This window comes from Dreissena polymorpha, chromosome 4, assembly GCF_020536995.1.
Source record: "Dreissena polymorpha isolate Duluth1 chromosome 4, UMN_Dpol_1.0, whole genome shotgun sequence".
NCBI lineage: Eukaryota > Metazoa > Mollusca > Bivalvia > Myida > Dreissenidae > Dreissena > Dreissena polymorpha.
The window spans coordinates 26,517,935-26,537,583 of record NC_068358.1 but is presented as its reverse complement, the minus strand read 5'-3'; the positions used below and the strand labels follow the sequence as shown (position 1 = coordinate 26,537,583).

Genomic DNA, 19,649 nt, shown 5'->3' with positions numbered 1-19,649 from the left:
GAGTTCGAAAATTTTACAGTTTTTCATGAAACTTCCATTTCAAAGTAAACTATTTACGCATTGACTGCTATAAAGATAGTAATTATATTCTGAAAGACAAATGTCTTGACTATTGTTATATTGTTTATTTGGTGCAACTATTGCTGTTGGAAACAATTATTTTGCTTTTGTTCAGATCATGGTGTTGTGCTGGAAATTTTACAGTTGTATCCCTTGTATATATATTTGCAGTATGTAGAGAATTTTTATTAAATGTCCCTGTGGTGGGAATCCCACGAAGCCTTAATGTGCCCACACGAATCGCTAGTTTGAAAACTTATTCTTATTCTGAAAGTAGAACAAGAAGAGAATCCGCGTAAGAAAACAATGTAAAAAGAACAAAATAACTGAAATAATCAGTTAAACAAAGTATTTACAATCTACAAAATTGTCAATAACTTGTTGACAAAAATCACAAAATTCTCGTGCTCAAATCATGAGCACATGGAAAAAACGGGCAAAAAGTGTCTTAAAAACAATGAATTATCAACAAAATAATACAAGAAAAGATTTCTGAATGAAGCAGAAATGATAAATTATACAATTCATCAATTTCAAACCCAATTCCACCAAGCAGAATTGAACTAAAAGTTCAAATTTAAAGCCGATAGAAAAATGGCGATCTGCACGGTGTGTCTCCAGAAAAGTAAATGAGTTACGGTTCTTGATTTTCGGTTAGGTTACATTGTACTATGTTTAACCTGAATCTGTTTTCAGTAGGAAAGGTAGCCGAATTCCGACACTTGAAGATTTCTGGAGAAGCTAACCCACCTAGAAAGGTATAGCTAGGGATAGCAGGTATGTATTTATGACATTAAAATTGTTAAAACAGTCGATTTCTAGAGTCAAACCATTTCTGAAACAATTGTGCTGTTAATTAAATTTGATCAAGATATTTGGTTATATTTATTAACAATTTTTTATTGAGATTGATAGACCAAATATAGAAAAACTTTATCAAAACAACCAACCATACATCTTGGAGAGCTTGGGCACCATAAATAACCTAGCTTCTATTCTATCAAGCATCTTCACTTACATGTAGTGTACAATGCACAGCAAGAACACTTTCTCATTAATTATATAACAAGAAAAGCATTTTTAGTTGTACCTTTTGACCCCCAAATCCATTTTCTCTCTGAACGGGTTCAGCCTGCTCTGTACCGGAGCGCTGTGGTACACGTGAGGGATATGGGGCCGGCCCAACCCAAGTCAATATAACGGGGAGGTACACCAGTCCATGGAACAGCCCAAATATCACCACCGTCATAAACACCTGTCAGACATGCTCATGCTTATATATGCCATGATTTTCATACGTGCAATGTGAAGCAAGTGTTTGAATACATGGAGGATATATTTGTTATAGAGTGATTAATAGAGAATCACAGGTTACTGTCCCATCGTTTTGTAATATATCAGGCAAGGCTTAGAATAATCAAAGACCTATAGATAACACTTATAGGTCTTTGGAATAATATAACGGCGAGGCTTGCCGAGCCGTTATTTTATTTGTGCCGAGCCTGATATATTACAAAACGATGGGACAGTAACCTGTTTTTCTGTTTATCATACCACATGTTTCTAAAAATCTGCAAAACACTCCATTTTTTATATTTAAAATGTACGGATTCCCGCTGATTTTGCTGATCCGGCTTTTACACGTTTACACAAATGTAGCAACGGCGTTTGAAAAGACGACACGAATAGTCGCTTATTTTAAACATCATCTAGAGAAAAAAAGTTGTTTGCACTACGAATAAGAAGAGTACACCCGCTTTAATTATAAACGTCTTGAATTGGAGATCAGCAATTGACTTCAGCGACAAATTTAATCGAAGAACACACTTCACCGAATAGTTTGGAGACGCCATTTTGGAGATGTGTATTGAAATTGACATTTTGATGATGTTGTCAATATTGACATAAGCGTGTTAATTCGTTTGTTAAAATGTTGAGGATTAGCAAACAGTTATCATTTGCCTTGACTTTCTGTGCAACACTTGCGAATGCAATGACTATATCGATATTTAAGATTTATTGTCCCATTGATGACGTCATTTAACTTTGTAGTGCGGGCTGTGGTTATTTAAAACAAGAGGGCCATGATGGCCCTGAATCGCTCACCTGACTCATTAAGATCAGATGAAAACTATGACCTCTATTGTCTACACAATGTTTTTCTATGATTTGACCTAGTGACCTAGTTCCTGACTCTAGATGACCCAAATACAATCCCAATCCAGATTTCATCAAGATAAACATTCTGACAACAGTTCATAAATATTGGATGAAAACTGTGACCTCTATTGTCAACACAAGGTTTTTCTATTTATTTGACCTAGATTTTTACCCCAGATGACCCAAATACAATCCCACCCAGATTTCATCAAGAATTCTGACCAAATTTCATAAAGGTTGGATGAAAACTGTGATCTCTAATGTCTACACAAGGTTTTTCTATTATTTGACCTAGTGACCTAGTTTTTGACCCCAGATGACCCAAATAAAATCCCAACCCAGATTTCATCAAGATAAACATTCTGACCAAATTTCATAAAGATTGGATGAAAACTGTGACCTCTATTGTCTACAGAAGGTTGTTCTATTATTTGACCTAGTGACCTTGTTTTTGACCCCAGATGACCCAAATACAATCCCAAACCGGATTTCATCAAGATAAACATTTTGACCAAATTTCATCAAGATTGGATGCAAACTGTGACCTCTACTGTCTACACAAACAAATTGTTGACGGACGGACGCACGTACACACGCAGGCACTTACAACGGACGCCGGACATCACACGATCACATAAGCTCACCGTGTCACTTCATGACAGGTGACCTAAAAATATGTGTCGGAGATAAACATGAACAGTTGTGGTTAAAATCCCATAGAAACAAGGGCTGTTTGTAAAACATGCATGCCCCCCTATATGGGCTTTAAGTTGTAGTAGCAGCCATTGTGTGAATACGTTTGTTGTCACTGTGAATGGTGGTGGTGGTGGTGGTTGTGGTGGTGGCGGTGGCGTAGTAGTAGTAGTAATAGTAGTAGTAGTAGTAGTAGTAGTAGTAGTAGTAGTAGTAGTAATAGTAGTTGTAGTAGTAGTAGTAGTAGTAGTAGTAGTAGTAGTAGTAGTAGTTATAGTAGTAGTAAGTGTTGGTTGCTAGTAGTCAGTAGTAGTAGTTATTAGTAGGAGTAGTAGTAGTAGTAGTAGTAGTGTAGTAGTAGTAGGTAAGTAGTCGTAGTAGTAGTCAGTGGTAAAGTAGTAGTAGTAAGGTGGCAGTAGTAGTAGAAGGTGGTGGTGGTTGGGTGGTTGGTGGTGGTCGGTGGGTTGGTGGTGGTGCGTGGTGGTCGGTGGTCGGTTGTAGGTGGATGGGTGGTGGTGGTGATGGTGGGTGGGTGGTGGTGGCTGGTGGTGGTGGTGGTGGTGGTGGTGGTGGGTGGTGGTGGTGGTGGTGGCAGTAGTAGTAGTAGTACTAGTAGTAGTAGTAGTAGTAGTAGTAGTAGTAGTAGTAGTAGTAGTAGTGATAGTAGTAGTAGAAGTAGAAGTAGTAGTAGTAGTAGTAGTAGAAGAAGTAGTAGTAGTAGTAGTAATAGTAGTAGTAGTAGTAGTAGTAGTAGTAATAGTAGCAGTAGCAGTAGCAGAAGCAGTAGCAGCATTACAAGACCAATACTTAAGAATGATCAAATGGGAAAAGGTAACCTAGCACTGGCAGTAAATATGGGGCTCATTTACAGGTCAGATTTGGAATCTCTGCTGTAAAATGAGATTTTGAATGAATTAAAGGGAGGCAATTCTGTAATAAAAAGAACATGCATAAACCGTAGTTGTTTCCCTTGTTTGAACCATGCTAAATCCTTACAAGTTTGGAAAGAATTGGATGAAAAATTTTGACTTTATTGCATAAACACCATTTTCTCAATTCAAGGGGAGGTAATTCTGTACTTCATGGACCAATAATGCTCATTTTTTGTAGGGTTTGTGTCCTCATTGATATAAAGACACTGTTAAAATTTGGAAAGGATCGGACAAAAAATATGGAAGATTTTTTAAAGTTTTCACAAAATAGGCAAAAAAACGAATAAACATGCAAAGTTCAACGAGCTCCTGCGGCCATGTTTTTTGACGAATCAAATTTCTTTGAACAACTTTTTCAGGGGAGCCTTCAAAGGTCATCCCTGTGAAATTTTTTGAAAATCTGATGAGCGGTTTCTGACAAGATTTTTTAAGGTTTTTACCATATATGGTCATGGCGGCCATCTTGGTTATGCGATCAAATTTATTTTTTTTAACAATTCTTTTGTCCCATGACCTAGGGATGCTCCACATGAAATTTAGTTGAAATTGGCTCAATGGTTTAGTAGAAGAAGATGTTTACAAATTGTTTACAGACAGACAGACGGACGGACGGACGGACGGACGCCGGACGCTGAGTGATAACAATAGCTCACCTCGAGCTATCGCTCAGGTGAGCTCAAAACAAAACGTTTTTGTGATTTATGACTTTAAACTAAGATAAAATATATGCGTTCTTGGTATCAATTTTTTTGTTTTGTTGAACCTGATTAATGTTGATAGAAATTGTTGACTTTATTGCAAATCCCACGTAACTCCAAACATTGACTGATATAAGAACTTCCTGTTGACCATGATATTAAAAAATATATCAGGCAACGTTATATCAGGCAGATATCAATGCGGTGGTATGATATAGGGATATATCATCATTCTATACAATTAAGACTTTAATTAAAAAAAATGAAAATTATCTAAATTGCATTTAAGTGATGACATAAGCATTTACAAACAGGAATTACCTTGAATTACACTACTTAGTATAACAAGCGGCCAATAGCCCCAAGATGCTCATCTGTGACCCAAAGGAATTGAACAGTTTTGAGTTGCAGTGTTCTCACGGTTAAATACACCTGGCAGCAAAGTTTTTGAACGAACCACAATCATTTTCGAACACATTTCAGATATCATCACAACACATAACCATATCTCCATTAGAAGAGATATCACGAAAACAAATGTTTTGTTAGCTCACCTGAGCACAAAGTGCTCATAGTGAGCTTTTGTGATCGCCTTTTGTCCGTCTTGCGGCGTCAACATTTGCCTTGTTAACACTCCAGAGGCCACATTTATTGTCCAATCTTCGTTAAATTTGGTCAGAAGAATGGTCTCAATGATATCTTGGATGAGTTACGTTTGCTTGAAAAACATGGCTGCCAAGGGGCGGGGCATTTTTCCTTATATGGCTATAGTAAAATCTTGTTAACACTCTAGAGGCGACATTTATTGTCTGATCTTCATGAAACTTGGTCAGAAGATTCATCCCAAATATATCTTGGATGAGTTCGAAAATGATGCTGGGTGGTTGAAAAACATGGCCGCCAGGGGGGGGGGGGGCATTTTTCCTTATATGGCTAAAGTAAAACCTTGTTAACACTCTAGAGGCCACATTTATTTTCCGATCTTCATGAAACTTGGTCAGCAGATTTGTCCTAAATGATATCTTAGAGAAGTTCCAAAATGGTTTTGGTTTCTTTAAAAACATGGCCACCAGGGGGCGGGGCATTTTTCCTTATAAGGCTATACATGTATATGGCTTTTGTAAAACCTTGTTAACACACTAGAGGCCACATTTATTCTCCAATATTCATGAAATTTGGCCAGTAGATTTGTCTTATTGATATCTTGGATGAGTTTGAAAATGGTTACATTTTCTTGAAAAACATGGCTGCCAAGGGGCGGGGCATTTTTCCTTATATGGCTATTTATTGCTATAGTAAAATCTTGTTAACACTCTAGAGGCCACATTTATAGTCGGATCTTCATGAAACTCAGTCAGAAGATTCATCCCTATAATATATTGGACGAGTTCAAAAATGATGCCCGTTGGTTAAAAAACATGGCTGCCAGGGGGCGGGGCATTTTTCCTTATATGGCTATAGTAAAACCTTGTAAACACTCTAGAGGCCACATTTATTTTCAAATGTACATGAAACTTGGTCAGATTATTTGTCCCAATAATATCTTGTTATCTCAGGTGAGCGACTTTGGGCCTCTCTTGTGTTTTTTTAAATGTTCAAACAAATCTGATTCCATAGTTTTTATATGATTTTTTTTTATTTGACCTACTTTTCCAGTTTTTGTCCCCACATGACGCATTGTCAAAATAGGTTGATACATGTGTTCACATGTTTTTTCTTTCATTTGACCTTGTAACCAATATTATGACTCTCGTGCCCAGTTCCAAAATCAGTGGAGGTATCAGTAGTATAAATGTTCTGAACAAATCTCACGAAGAGACAACTAAAACAGTTGACAAGCTTTTTCCTTTATTTGACCTCGCAATCAGATTTTGACCCCACACTACCCAGTTGCAAACTCCTCTCAGATATCATTGGTACAACAGTTCTGAATAAGTTTTATGAATATTGGGCAATAAATGTGTTTTAATGGGTTGACCTTGGGAGCTAGGTTCCACAATCAGCCAAGATATCAGATTAATGTTCTGACCAAGTTCCATGAAGATTGAGCAATAAATGTGGCTTCAAGAGTTTTCACAAGGAACATACATGGGATAAAAGGTTATTTAAAAAACCCAAGAAAGCTTCAATATGTTTTAAATAAAGAAAATGTAATGATCAGTCAACTTTGCATATCATTTAACAAACCAAGGGTGATTTCAATTTGAACATCACAAATTAAGTAAGTAGGATGTAAACTGTTAATTCTGCCAATTCTATTCTAATGATCCAACTGTACAGTATATGGTGGTTACATATAGTCGAACATGACACGGCCAAGTGATATTGACAGAATAGAAGTAGGAAATATGAAATAACAGTCAATACAGGTTAAGCAGATCATGAACATATATATAGTGTAGCATGATACAATGCTAAAACAGTTCATACATTTCTCTGATGACATATGATGGTATATGTACCATGTTGTAGCAATTAACAAATTGACCATTGGGCATGGCTTGTTTTGAAAGGAGGGGTATTATTTGAACAAAGTTTGTAGAGAACCACCATACAATTTTACATTCCCAATGTTATACATTTGGGCCTGGTGGTTTCAGAGGAAAGTATTTTTGCTACATAAAACTACATAATCTATTGGACCCCTTAAGTGTCATCAGTTTTGACGCTATGGTCATAATTTGATAAAACTTAGTTGAAGGCAAACTTAAATACCTAATATGATACATCTTGACATTTTACTTTTAAAGACCTGTGATTTTGCTTATTAAAACTATAGAAACAAGCAAATTCGTTGACACGGTCACATAAGCTCACCATGTCACTTCGTGACAGGTGAGCTAAAAAGAAGAGCTCCTCATAAATTGCAGAGTAACCTACCCTGAAGAAGAGTATGAATCCATAGCTGCGACTGTTGGCAAGTAGGACAAAGGCAAGGAAGGTACTAAGTCCTCCATACAAAACTGCAGGTCCAATACTAGCCAGTGTCGCGCGGGCACGCTCTGTGAAATATGTAAAACAATACTAGTCAGTGTGGTGCATGTACACTTTTTGATATGTTAGTATATGATACTGTGAAACAAATCATTTTCATCGCACACTGATTTGTTTTATGTCTTATGTAAGAAATTTATCCAAGAAGTTGTGACTTAAGAAAACCAACCAGTTTTGACATTAGTTAGCTCCCTTGTTTTCCAAATTTCATACATTTTAAGTGCCTTTTCATTACAAGCTCATATGGGAAGTCTTGAAAAAACTATAGTACCTAACTCTTATTATCAAGTATAAAGACTCCTAGCTGATCATACATATAAGGATAATAAAATGTTATTTTAAAATGAGAAAACACATTCAATACAATATCAGTGTGTACATTCTTTTTTAAATGATTTTAACAGAACATCTTCAAGGTACATAAGTTACGTTCTAATTCAAGAGTGATCATATACATTTTTACTGGAATGGGATGGTGTCATTTAACTTATTTGAGCCTTGCCGAAGGAGCAAACACCATTTTCATGGTTACCTTCTCTTGTTCCTAGCAGAGTCATGAACATGTGCCCCACATGGGCTGAGTAGTCCACTGCTAGGCCAACACACAGGGTGATGAGAATACTGCTGGCAGTGTCGATAGTAACATCCCAGAATTGTAGAGTGCCCACTACATCAACCTGACAAGTACAAAGTGTATACAGGCAATTGAATGCATCGCGCTCTGAGAAAACAGGGCATAATGCATGTGCCTAAAGTGTCGTCCCAGATTAGCCTGTGCAGTCCGCACAGGTTAATCAGGGACAACACTTTCTGCCTAAACAAGATTTTCGGTATGAAGGGACAACCTTTTAATGAAAAATAACATAAAAGCGGAAAGTGTCGTCCCTGATTAGCCTGTGCAGACTGCACAGGCTAATCTGGGACGACACTTTAGGCACATGCATTATGCCCAGTTTTCTCAGATTAATACCTAATAGGCTAGATATCGGACACCCCACTAATCCGTGGGTACATGGCAAGCTGGCTTTATAAAAGTCCTTTCATAACCACAGTCTGAATCAACTATTAGAATTACCTAAATGACACTTTTTCAATAGGAATTATTAATCGGGATAAGAATTCTCTGTATTTTTGTTTTGAATAATTTTTCCCAAAGTGTTTAATTCAGTATAGCAGCTTTTGGTATGTGTATAAATGTAGGGACGGACAAAAAATCAATTGTTAATCATAGCTGTTCAGAGGGTCAAACTGGTAAAATTGATATGGTGTCTGCCTATAAATGGGATAATAGGTAAAACGCGTTAGATATGGTGGACGACAAGTCTGCAAAGCGATCTGCTTGCAGTTTCCATTTCTGTCTAGGGAGCATTCGTATGGTCATTTTCACTGGTTATCAGGAAGCTTATGACTTTGCACTCTACCAAGCTAAACTCAGCAAATATTTAGGGAAATCTTAAGGTAGCAGGGTTAATTTTGAATTGGTCACAGAATTATGTGTACATTTGGTAGTGAACATATTAATACATATTTAGTAAAAATAAATAGATTTTAAACTAAATATGACAGTTGCAATTTGAATACCACAGTGAAGAGGACACAGGTGAAGACTAAGATGCACGTCCAAAGGTTGGCAATCAGCAGCAACGTCACCAGGAACACGCACACACACGCCAGACTGAGATTACGGTACAACTCGCCTTTTAACACCTTTCACAAAAGTAGAATATTTGTGTGTTCTAGTGTTAATGCGTTTTTCTCTATTCCTCATTTCCATTATGTGATTTAAATGAAATAATAATTGAGACCATGTTTGTAAAACAATATGACATCAATATGTTTTAATTAAAAAAAGGAAAGTACCTGCAAAAATTGGGTACTTTAAAACATTTTTATCACTTGGTTTAATAACTGAACTTGTATAAAAAACTCTTGAAATAACTAAATTTTCATTAGATATTTTTCAGAAGTTTGCAATTTTTAGTTTTATTTCTAGGACAAAATTACTATGGTATTGCTACCCTTATTGTAACATAAAGATCGCTAAAATTTACACAAGAATTTACATGACAATCATACCAGTCTTCCATTTACCTTGTTTGTTTCATTATTCAGGTACTTGAATCCATAGCTGAAGCAGGTGCCATTGACAAGCCTTGCATTGTCGACGATGTTTCTCACGCTCTCCATTGCGTCAATATCCCCCGCTGAGCTGGACTGATGAGCGTGGACGAACTGCATGTAACTTGCCTGAAATCTTCAGAATATGAGCTGCATCATGTGGAACATTGAGTACTCTACCATATGCGGCCATGTTAGCAATCCAGAGGGCCGTTTCATAAACGATCGTCAACAATTTTAACTTACGAGAGAATTTTTTAATTTTAATTAGTAGAAAAACTAGCTCGCGATGCACGTCAAATATATACGGCGCTCGAGATGGCAATGTAAGTAATTAAGTACTAAAAATTGACAAACATATGATATGGACTTTAGTAATTATGCATCTTTGAAAAATGTATCGTATCGTAAATGTGTATTACGATGTTTATTGAAACGGTCACCTGTCTGCTATAAAGGCATGCAAGGTTGGTGGTCTCATTAGCTGAACGGCCAGCTCCTGGGCAGACAGCACAACCCAGCAGTCTGATCTGGAGCTTCACTAATCTCATATTGTGCAACAACCATTTTTCATGATGCAGCTAATATGTGACATGTTTTTAGAAGTTTCGTCTGAATTCGGCAAGTTTCATTATGGGAAAGGGTTAAGTGAAATGACATGACAGAAGTCACATTCAATTTTGTCTTCATTTGTTTAAATAATCTGCTGTTTATATGAAATTTATGGTCAACAGCATTTGTGCAAGGGCATATTATTTATCAATATTGTTGACAAACATTTAGGGGCAGGTACATGATATATTTTGGGTTGTGATGAAAGGTATAAGATACAAATTATGACACTACAATATAATGCAAATCCTTTTAACAATTAGACATTTAAATTATTTCAGACATTTGAAACATAGAATTGGGATTGGACTTTTCATAAGGACTATTTTTGTGTTTGTATTTTGTTCATTCCAACTAAATACAAGACGGGCATTTTTGTGGTAGAAATATGAAAAGAAGTTGATATAATATACATGTTTTACCATTAATTGTGTCAGCATTAATGTTTGTTTAACACACATTATATATTTTTATTTAAGGAAGTCTGTTCTACACAATAATCCAGTCTAGGTGGAAATCGTCGTTCCTGATCAGTCTTTGTTAAGTATTGTAGTGGAACAATACTTAAGGCAAATTCATTAAGCCTTGTTTTTGTCACAGCATGGCTAAAATCTATTATTTATAGCCACTTACAGTAACTTGTGGTATTGTCTGGTTGCCAAACTTCAGGAAGTGGTAGAAAGACCTGCCCTCCCTCTGCTGTAGGAAGTGAAGAAGCAGCGAGTTAAACTGATCTCTGCTCCCAGGGAACCCATCTGCAATTGAATGAGGTAGACAACAATACAAAACTAAATTGGAACACTTTTTTTGCTTAGCAACATTAGACACACTATACATTAACACATAGCAGTATTTTTGTCTCAATGGTTGTTTTTCCAATGTAAATCATTCATTTACGAAGATATTAATACCTATTTCGTTTTGTTAACAAAATAATTCTTGACAAATATGTCTAAGTGTGAAAAAGCAACAGTTAGTTTAACAAGATATTGCCATGCTACAAAATCAGGTTTTACTATATTATTGAACTCATTAATTTATTTAAATTCAAATGATTTTATTCAGCCCAAGCTAAATTTGCATATAAGCTACCAACAAAAAGAAATGCAGAGTAATACCTCAATCCCAACTCGAGTTATTGAGCTGAAACGAGTCTTAAGTGTTTAGTTTCAATGACCTTCACCTTATGTGATCTGGTCCCACATGCAATCAAAACTAAACCTTCATGTCATCTACCATAAGTCACAATTTCAGGGAATCATCTCAATTCAAATTCAAGCTTTTGAGTTGAAACCATTTTTCTTTTTTTAGTATAAGAGACATGAAACAGAAAGCCGCCAAATACAATCCCAAGTTAAATTTCGTCGCAAACTTGCTATATTTAAATTTTCATAAAGATAGGTCAAGTAAAACCCAGTTATTTATAAAAAACCTTATGTGAAGTATCAATTCCTGGACAGATATCCAAGTTTGTTTAGTGTTGTTGAACAGTTCCTGGACTAAGATCCATCCAACTAGCTGCAAGTTCAATCCCATGATAATTTTTTATTTAACCCTTTCAGTGCGGGAACCGAATTTTGAAGGCCTTTGCAAACAGTTTGGATCCAGATGAGACGCCACAGAACGTGGCATCTCATCAGGATCCAAACTGTTTGCTATTCTGATAATATTCTTTGAAAAAAATCGAAGAAAATGCTAATTTTAGAAATTCAGCAGACAACATTTTAGCAGACGACAAATTTCCCAGCATGCAAAGGGTTAAGCTTCCTTCACTACATTTCAGTGCAATACTTCCAACCAAACTGAGGTTATCGATCAGAACTGTTTTCTTGTATTTTATTAAGGTACAGTGACCTTGACCCCATGAGCCCCAATTTCATTGCCAAGCTATTCCTCCATGCACGAGTGATACATCCATGTACTCCTTAGATTGATATCTTCTATACAATACATGTACAAGGTGACTAATGGGTGACTGGTAATCTGGAGGTAAACCAGAAAGACTGGGTACAAGAAAAAAAGTGAACCATTTTGTATCTACGGGTACATATTGGAATGAGTATGTGTACTTACCATGCAGACTTTGAGTGACTAGGGGTTCCCTGGTAGTCTTGAGGTAGTTGAGAAAGACTGGGTACCAGAACACCAGGGACCCATTCTGTATATATGCATTGGAATTGAGATCAGCATACATCTTCAAAATGGCCGCTTGGTCAGCAAAGTAGTCAAGATCTCCTTAAAGAATACAAGAAAGTAAAAATACAATTTCAGGCTATCAAATATAATTAGTATATAAGGTCATTCTAGCCAAAGATGGACAATATAACAAAGACTCCCCTACTTTGTTTTTTAGAATAACATCAACACAATCAAACGGTTTAAAGATTTTTCAAAAGATTTTCTAAACCTTTAAATTAAGATTGTCCAATGGAGATGATGTTGTATCTATGTATGTATGTATTTCTTTTGACCTTGCAGTCAAGGATAACCCAAGCACTTATTTCCAAAGGGGTCCTTTGATTTTGCTGAAGAGACAGCAAGCAGAAGAGACAGTATAGGGATACAAGGAATCCTGGTGCGATACCCTAGCTCTTTCCGCATAGATCCCTTGGTTTTTTTACGTTCTCAGTGTATAGCACCAATACACACGAGAATTACCTGGGTTTCATACCAGTACATCTCTAGTTGGGTGGGAAACACTTGAAGCATTTCTACAATTTCCAGTGCCCCGGCTGGTTACCACTCGACCATCGCACCACCCGCTTGTTAACACCCGATGTTTATTTAAGGACAACTGAGTATACTAAGATATGATCATTAATTTTACTTATTGAACTTAGTATTAATTTTCATAATACAGTACATCTAAAGACTCCCCCTACCACAATATATAGAAGCCCCAAAGCCTCTGTCAGGGAAATATTTCATCTGCGTCTGCACAAACTCAGTGGCATACGAGTCCCTGGGAAGATAATCATAGAGGTCGAAGTCCTGTCGCAGCTTTGTGAAGCTCCAGGTATTGACTGAAGCCAGCACCACTGTCGTTATGGCAACAGCTACCTGGGAAAATAAGAGTAGGTAACAGAATATATTAGAGCTTGTCTCTGTAGTGAGGAATATCTCCTAGGGCCCCATGTACTAACATGTAGCAAATGTTAAACAATAACAATTATAAATATTCTATGTTGACAATGTGGAATAACTTTAAATGTTTAACATAATATAATTTTATGTTATCAGAAATTTTTTATGCAAGTTTGAATGCTGAAAGGTTGCCATGGCATAATGGATATGGTGTCCGCCCAGTGACTGGGAGGTAACAGGTTCAATCCCCACTGTGGGAGCATTCTTTAGATTTCCCCCATAGACACCAAGTACTGGTTCTAGTCTCAGAAAATGTACTCTAGAGCATTTCAAATAAGACAAAGGCTGTCTATGCAATCGAGCTAAAATAAATAGGTTTAAACTAATGCTAAAAATGGAGAAGTGTAGGGGTCTTGTTAAACAATTTGGGTTTCAACGGACAGACTGACAGCAATCCACTACATTCCCCCTCCTCCTTGACTACATTGCTTCAGTTAAAATAAAAAAGGCCTTATCAACAGGTGTTGCATATGCCCATGACACATAGGAATGATAAAAAAACAGGATTTCAGTTTCTAAAAACAATATATGCCCTGAACAAATATGTTTGAGCAACAGACCAGTTGTTTGTGCCTGAGACACTGTCTCATAATGATTTTATTGACACCCAAGTACAAGCGTTTTGTCATCGCCTCATCACACTTTTTAACAGACTCATTCAACTTACATTTACATTTAAGTAAATCACAAATACGTTGTAGATAAATGTTTCATTAACCTCACCCATAACTTCTGAAGATCATATTATACATAGATCATTATGAAGAGTAGTTGTTCAAGGAGACTTGATCACTTACTTTGCAATATTTCTTCATAAGTGTTGGTGAATACACATCTTTTAGAAAGGTTCCAATCAGGTCTTTCTGACTACATGCATTTGGCACATACTGTTTATGCTTATAACAAAACAAAACAGAATTCCTTGTATCAGAAATACGTCTCTCGTCTAACGTCAAAACAGCTACAAAAAATGTTGCAACTAGAAGGTAAAGGGCGAGTATTCCTAAGGCTGCATAGGCACAAAAAGCACTGAGAGCTGGAATTACCTGAAACATAAATAACAGTCATAATTATATAGGTGTTACAACAATAACCCATCTAAGATGTGTATTCAAGACATTAAACCAGTAAATGTAGTCTGAAGAAGGGCTGCGTTTGTGAAACACAATGCCCCCTACTGCGCTTTGAAGTCCTACAGCAGCTATTTGAGAGAAAACACGGTCCGTAACTTAGCAAAAAATCAATGGATAAAAAAGAAACTCACACTTCATTTGTAATTCATGTTAGGCTCAAATACCAAAAATCAGATCAATACCTGAAACGGTTACATAAAAACCTCCAGAAAAGTTTATAATAAAGATAAGTTCAAGGCTTATAACTTAGCAAAAAATCAATGGACCTGAACATATTTCACATTTCAGCTGAAGGTCATGTAGGTAGACACACAAACCAAATATCAAGTCAATATCTGAAAGCGTTGCGTAAAAAACATCTGGAAAATGTTTAGTCCAGAGAAATTTCCCTAGGCCATAACTTCGCCAATATCAATGGAGCAGAACAAATATCACACTAAACCTGTAAATTATGTAGGTTGATTCTCATTCCAAAAATCAGCTGATTTAAAAGTGTTGCGAAAAAAAGATTGAAAGTGTTGTGTAAAAAAACTCCAGGAAACGGTTATTACAGCAAAAATGTTGAAGTCCACCGCCCATAACTGCACCAAAAAAAATGGATGGAAGATAATTTCACAATTCATCTGTAGGTTATGTAGGTAGACTCACATATCAAAAATCAGCTCTATATCTGGCATTGTTGCATAAAAAAACTCCGGAAGCGGTTTTTATAGAAACATTTCAATGTCCAATGCCCATAACTTCTCCAAAAATCAATGGACTGGAATGAATTTCACACTTCATCCTAAGGTCATATCGTCGCTGTTCTTCGAAAACCACGTAAGTCAAATTTGGCGCAAATTGTTATTTGTTTTTATAAGAAAGGCGGGTTCACGGGTCATTTTCTGCGAAAATACTGGATTTCATATCCAATTGGAAAGCATAGTTATGAGTACGTGAGAATATCCTGAACACTTATTGGTGCACTAATTGTTTCTGCAAAAACTGCGTAAGTCAATTTTTCCAACTTTTCACAAAACATTTAAAAAATATTTTTTGAAGTTTTAAAATATATTAATTTAGATAGTCTTAGTCAAAATGGGCATACTTTTTATTTATGAAAATATAAAAGCCTGCAGTTGTCATTTTAATTCTAAAAATGGACTTACACAGTTTTCTCTTTAATATTTGGTTCCTTTTATAGACCTAAATTATTATATTTTAAAAACATTTTTTTTGCCTTTTGAAAAGTTGTAAAAATTTACTTACGCAGTTTTCTAAGAACAGCGACGATATAGGTAGACTCACATACCAAATATCAGCTCAATATCTGCAAGCGTTGCCTACAAAACCTCCAGAAAACAATTATTGTATTGAAAATCCAAGTCCATAACTTCCCCTAAAATCAATGGACCAGAATTAATTTCACACTTCGTCTGTGTACTTACTGTAGATCCACCAATACCAAAGGCCACAATATCTGTGATGGAGGTGACAGTGATAGAGACGCCTGCATGCTTCAAGGTGAGAGCCATCTTTCTGTCCAGTGGAAGAACCCTCTCTGTGTCACTGAGGTTGTTCCATGCACTCACTATCACAAACATGTCATCTACACCTATACCTGCAATAAAAAGTCATCTGCATCTATACCTACAATAAATAACATAAACATGCCATCTACATCTATAGCTACATCTCGAACATCTCAAATATGCCTGTATCTGCAATACCTGCAGTATATATATATCCAAAATTGTCCCCTACATGGTTAGAGTAAGCTTAAGAAATGTTTTTATAGTGCCAAGATATAGATTTTAGTTTTCAGTTATTGTTATTACTATAGTGACCTAAAGTTTTATGCTATGCAAATAGCATAACCAGTTTCATCAACCTAGTTGAAGTGCTTTTTGAGTGATTGGGATTTTAGTTTTCACTGTTTTCTATACCCCAACAATTCATAATTACCTGCATGTTCCAAATTAAATATTCCAGTTAAATTAATCAAAAGTAATTAAGCAGATTTTTTTGCTTTATTTACTAAACGTGATCTTGACCCCTGCCTTCCCATAATAACAATGTATAAATGTTGTGAAGCTACATTACAATAGGTCAATTCATAAAGGCCCGGTCACACTGAGGTAACGGACGAGAAACGGACATAAAATCATTTTATCCGTTCGTGTCCATTCTTATCCGTTTAATGTTTGTTTCATATCCGTTGAATCCGCTCCTTGTTCGGCGATGTCCCGTGACATCCGTTCCGTCCATTGGGAAGTTTTGAGCATGTTCAAAATTTTCCACTGGATAAAACAGACAAAGAGCTCCGTTTGATGTGCGGTCTTCATACATTAGTTTACTGTTTGTTCAGAACTTGTGCGTTACACCTCCTGTACGTATCTGGTTTATGTCCGTTAATGTCCGGTTGTCCTGGTCCACTACCGGACTAATACCAGACTTGCAACGGATAAACCGCACCGTTCCGGACACCTAACACATGTTCAACAGATAATAACACCGAGGTAACGGTCGAGAAACAGACATAAAATCATTTTATCCATTCATGTCCGTTCTTATCCCTTCAATGTCCGTTTCATATCCGGTGAATCTGCTCCTTGTTCGGCGATGTTGGGATAACGTTTTGTCCGGTACTAATGCGTTACACTGCCGTTTTATCCGGTAGAAATCCGTTACTCGCACTGTAATATCTGTTAGCCGACCTTTAATTATCCAGTACATATCCGTTTAACGTACCTTTTTTTCCCTTTACATCACCGGTATGTGTGCGGTCATTGTGTGTTTCCTACGCTTCACACACCGATTGTGAGAATCTTGAGCGGCAGAGCAGGTAAATTTTATCACCGAATAACCAAAATCTGCATATTTTGTCCGTTTTCTCTCCGTTACATATTCGTTATTCCGTCTGACCTGGCCTTTATCAAGAAATTACATGGAATCCAATTTGCTATTATTAGTAACTTTGACCTTGACCTCATCCATCCCTGACGCAGTGTCAAGGGGGTCTTTTGTCTTGGTACAAATATCAACATATACAGTTTGATGGAAATATCTGAGCTTGATGGGCTGTAACTTGTCTATTGAGCTTATATGTAAAATTTCAAAGTGTAAATGAACCCCTTAATTGTTAAAATATTCAAACTCGAGTTGCCAAACTTGGCTTATGGGGTAATTTTAATATGGGGAAAAATGTAAGACGTTTAAATGATATCCTCCAAGGCATTCCTGAGGGACTAGCTAACCAAAAAAATTAAATCTGTCTATTTTGTATATGCCCAAACTTCTTCTGATTTTAACACCACCATTAATTTTGACAAATTTCAAACTACAATTTTCAAACATGGCCTATCAGGTCATTTCAATGTGGGACATGAATATTAGATGTTTCAATGAAAACCTTTAAGCCACTCCTAAGACATAAGCTTACTGAAAAATTTTAAACTTCAAATATAGTGTATAACGCATACATGTAAGTCAAAAATGGCTTCTCATTTTCACAAACGTCAAAATAGAGTTACCAAACATGGCCTAAAGAGCTTTTTTGATATGGAGTATACGTGTTAAATTAAACCTCGAACCTGCTTATAAAATGTATACATAACTTTCAGAGTTTAATTGCCTGAATTTTTCACAAATTTAAATCTTGTGTGACCAAACTTGGCCTTTGGGGTCAATTTAATATGGGGTAATTTTCTTATGATATTCCTCAAACCATTAACGAGAAATAAGCTTACAAAAAACTTAAACCCGAACGCATGCCAGGGCAAGTAAAAATTTTCAATAATCCTAAAACAGTTCAGCAATTTTTTTTGCTTTGTTTGAAATACAAATTGAACAATAAAGTTATGATAACCAATCTTAATATCCTATTCCGATACATTAATAAATAGAAAAAAAGGTCACCTAGTAACAAGAACGGCATTAGGTTGTGTATTGGTCCAAACAGGAACCCAAAAGCCATGGCAAGTCCGTAAGAGAACACAATGGCCAGTCCAATGCTGAATATGCCAGCAAGGGATACGTAAAGCTGACAAAGAAAAAATGATTACGAAACAGTATCATTTCGATGCCATTGGATTATGAATGCACAAATCATGATTGTTATGAAGTCAATTAGTTTATGTTTAATTAGAGATGTATTCGTCAGAAACACAACGCCCCCTACTGCGCTGCTTTGAAAAAACTAATAAATATATACATATATATTTTTTTTTACCTTTGACCTTGGAGGATGACCTTTACCTTGAACTTCCACCACTCAAAATGTGCAGCTTCATGAGATACACGTCCATGCCAAATATCAAGTTGTTATCTTCAATATTGCAAAAGTTATGGCCAACGTTAAAGTGTTTTTTTCGGACAGACAGACAGACTGACATACTAATGGACAGTTCAACTGCTATATGCCACCCTACCGGGGGCATAAAAACAAATAATGCCATTATGCACTACACATTACATCAATTGGGTATATTTTTTATAAACAAGTAATGAAAGATCATTGACTTTATATAAAGAAGATATGTGTTTGCCAGAAACACCATGTCCCCTTTTGCGCCACTTTGAAGCTATATATTTGACCTTTGACCTTGAAGGATTACCTTGACCTTTCACCACTCAAAATGTGCAGCTCCATGAGATACACATGCATGCCAAATATCAAGTTGCTATCTTCAATATTGCAAAAGTTATTGCAAATGTTAAAGTTGGCGCAAACAAACAAACAAACACACAAACAAACCAACAGACAGGGCAAAAACAATATGTCCCCCACTATAGTGGTGGGGGACATAAAAAGATGATTACAAATTTACAACTGCATTTTAAAACAGCTCATTGTCACCAAAATTCCTTATTACATGTATTGAATAGCAGAACATCCATACATTGCAGTTCAAATACTAAGGCTTATTTTGTAAAGAGTATGTTGCTACATCAATGCACCAATTAACCTAATAACTAAAATCATTATTATAATGATTTGTGTTCAGGGTGTTAAAGGGACTGTCAACGGCGATTGATGAAAAAAGAAAAGTTTTAAAATACCGATTTTTTTTCAATTATTAGTTTATATTGATTAAAATATCACGACTAGTATATTACATTACTTG

General features: G+C 36.2%; 1 protein-coding gene across 5 annotated transcripts in view; it reads right to left on the bottom strand.

Moving 5' to 3' along the window:
• Positions 1 to 19,649, bottom strand: part of LOC127878041 (protein patched homolog 3-like) — a 65,731-nt gene that overhangs the window by 15,855 nt on the left and 30,227 nt on the right. For 4 of the 5 annotated variants that reach the window (XM_052424434.1, XM_052424437.1, XM_052424438.1 and 1 more), the window contains exons 9-19: positions 18,442 to 18,565; positions 15,972 to 16,144; positions 14,209 to 14,457; positions 13,150 to 13,327; positions 12,341 to 12,502; positions 10,901 to 11,022; positions 9,629 to 9,784; positions 9,119 to 9,244; positions 8,070 to 8,214; positions 7,424 to 7,545; positions 1,151 to 1,315 (exon numbers count right to left, since the gene is read on the bottom strand). In XM_052424434.1, the coding sequence (XP_052280394.1) occupies positions 1,151 to 1,315; positions 7,424 to 7,545; positions 8,070 to 8,214; positions 9,119 to 9,244; positions 9,629 to 9,784; positions 10,901 to 11,022; positions 12,341 to 12,502; positions 13,150 to 13,327; positions 14,209 to 14,457; positions 15,972 to 16,144; positions 18,442 to 18,565 (1,722 nt within the window). The remainder of the gene's footprint in view (positions 1 to 1,150; positions 1,316 to 7,423; positions 7,546 to 8,069; positions 8,215 to 9,118; positions 9,245 to 9,628; positions 9,785 to 10,900; positions 11,023 to 12,340; positions 12,503 to 13,149; positions 13,328 to 14,208; positions 14,458 to 15,971; positions 16,145 to 18,441; positions 18,566 to 19,649) is intronic. The other variant, XM_052424439.1, reaches the window with a different exon arrangement.